Below are 1,550 nucleotides of genomic sequence, written 5' to 3'. Positions count from 1 at the left end.
ACGGCGCGGCCCGCTTCTGGGCCGCCGGTCGCCTCGCGGCCAAAGTTTCCCCCCCGTGTGCCTGACTTCGAAGTTCCTTACTAGCGTCGGGTGTCGTTGAGAGCGGCATTTGGTCCGGGCGGGCGCCGAAACTCGGTGTTGGGGCGGCAGGCTTCCTCGGCGCTTTGCCAGCTTGGTGCGGGTCTGAGGGCCGGGTTGAGAACCCCGTTCTCCGCCGTCAGACTCGGCCGGGGGGTTCAGGTTGCCTTCCGACACTTCACATCCCCGGGCGTGCCAGTTGCTGAAAGTCCGTGCCCAGGAAGGGAAGGATACAAACATGAAATAAACAACTTCATGAACAGACACCGCTGCTCTTGAATATCTCACTGACTCTGATACCTATTTCTTGCCTTTTTCGTCCTATTTCTCATAACAGAATTATGGATCCAAGCTTATTGAGAGAGCGAGAGCTGTTCAAAAAGCGTGCCCTCTCCACACCAGCAGTAGAAAAACGGCCAGCGCCATCTTCTGACTCCTCTTCTTCAAAAAAGAAGAAAGCAAAGGTAGAGCAAGGTGGCTCGTCAAGCTCAAAACAAAACACAGGTTGGTGAGAGTCTCCTGTTCAACCGCCGTTTGGTATTTTCCACTGTCTGCCTCTAAGCTGCGGTTTATTAGTACAAACCAGTCAGTCTGTGAATTTTGCTGGCAGCTGTTGTCATTCTTTCACTTAAATGGTCACTTTTTGGTAAGAAATTCACTTGCACAGTGGGAAAAATCACTTTTTTAATCACGTATATCCATCAGGCCTCATCCTGTGCCTTGTTTGCTGTTACTTGGTTGGGGGAATCGCTACTGCCAAAATACTATTTTCTATGAATCTGAGCTTTGGTTTGTGTATTTCAGTGCTTGCTGGACCCACAGGACAAGCAGTAACAGCAGTCTCATTCTTTTTCTCTCCTCTGTTTTTCTGATAAGAGAGTGTCTAAAACTTAACTTTGTTAACTCTAAGTCATCGGCTATCCATCTGTGAGATAGATTTTGGAACTTAGATCTTGCCTGGGTAATGTGATTGGCAGTCGTTCTTGTTTTACCTAACCTTTGTTTGTGAAGACCAGGGCTTCCGTAGGTTTCTGTCTGCTTTGGTCAGGAGTTTCATCACTTCCCTGGGATGGTGGTGGTGAGAGTGCATCTCTCAGTATCAAATAAGCAGTTAATAAAGCAGCACCAGAGTAGCGGGAGCAAATGAAAAGTGCAGCATCTGGGGCAGCAGGGAGAGGATTTGCGTACACCCAGCGGCATGCTCTGCGTTTGCTTTCACTGTGCGACACACATAGCTTGGGGGGGGGCTTTTCAGTTCTCTGAAAGCACTGACGCTTCTCGGATGCACTCTAAAGGTCAAATCAAATGTCAGGAGTTACTAAAACACAAAATACCATGTTGTGCAAGCTCATTGCATGCTTGTGTTTTGAATACCACGCGTGGCTCTTCTAAACTACAAAAGAAAGAATAGAACTGAAAACAACAGAGAAGAACATCAAGGACAATGGGAGGAGTGGAACATCTTCTGTCCG

The 1,550-nt window shown here is 48.2% G+C and overlaps 1 protein-coding gene across 1 annotated transcript in view; it reads left to right on the top strand.

Annotated features, from left to right (window-relative positions):
* The first annotated feature begins 419 nt into the window (after positions 1-419).
* GTF2E2 (general transcription factor IIE, polypeptide 2, beta 34kDa) overlaps positions 420-1,550 on the top strand; it is a 24,805-nt gene continuing 23,674 nt past the window's right edge. The window contains exon 1 of the mRNA XM_010149502.1: positions 420-582. Coding sequence (XP_010147804.1) covers positions 420-582 — 163 coding nt within the window. The remainder of the gene's footprint in view (positions 583-1,550) is intronic.

This window comes from Eurypyga helias, unplaced genomic scaffold (genome assembly GCF_000690775.1).
Source record: "Eurypyga helias isolate BGI_N326 unplaced genomic scaffold, ASM69077v1 scaffold33433, whole genome shotgun sequence".
In the NCBI taxonomy this organism is placed as follows: domain Eukaryota; kingdom Metazoa; phylum Chordata; class Aves; order Eurypygiformes; family Eurypygidae; genus Eurypyga; species Eurypyga helias.
This window is presented reverse-complemented; position numbering and strand designations above follow the sequence as displayed.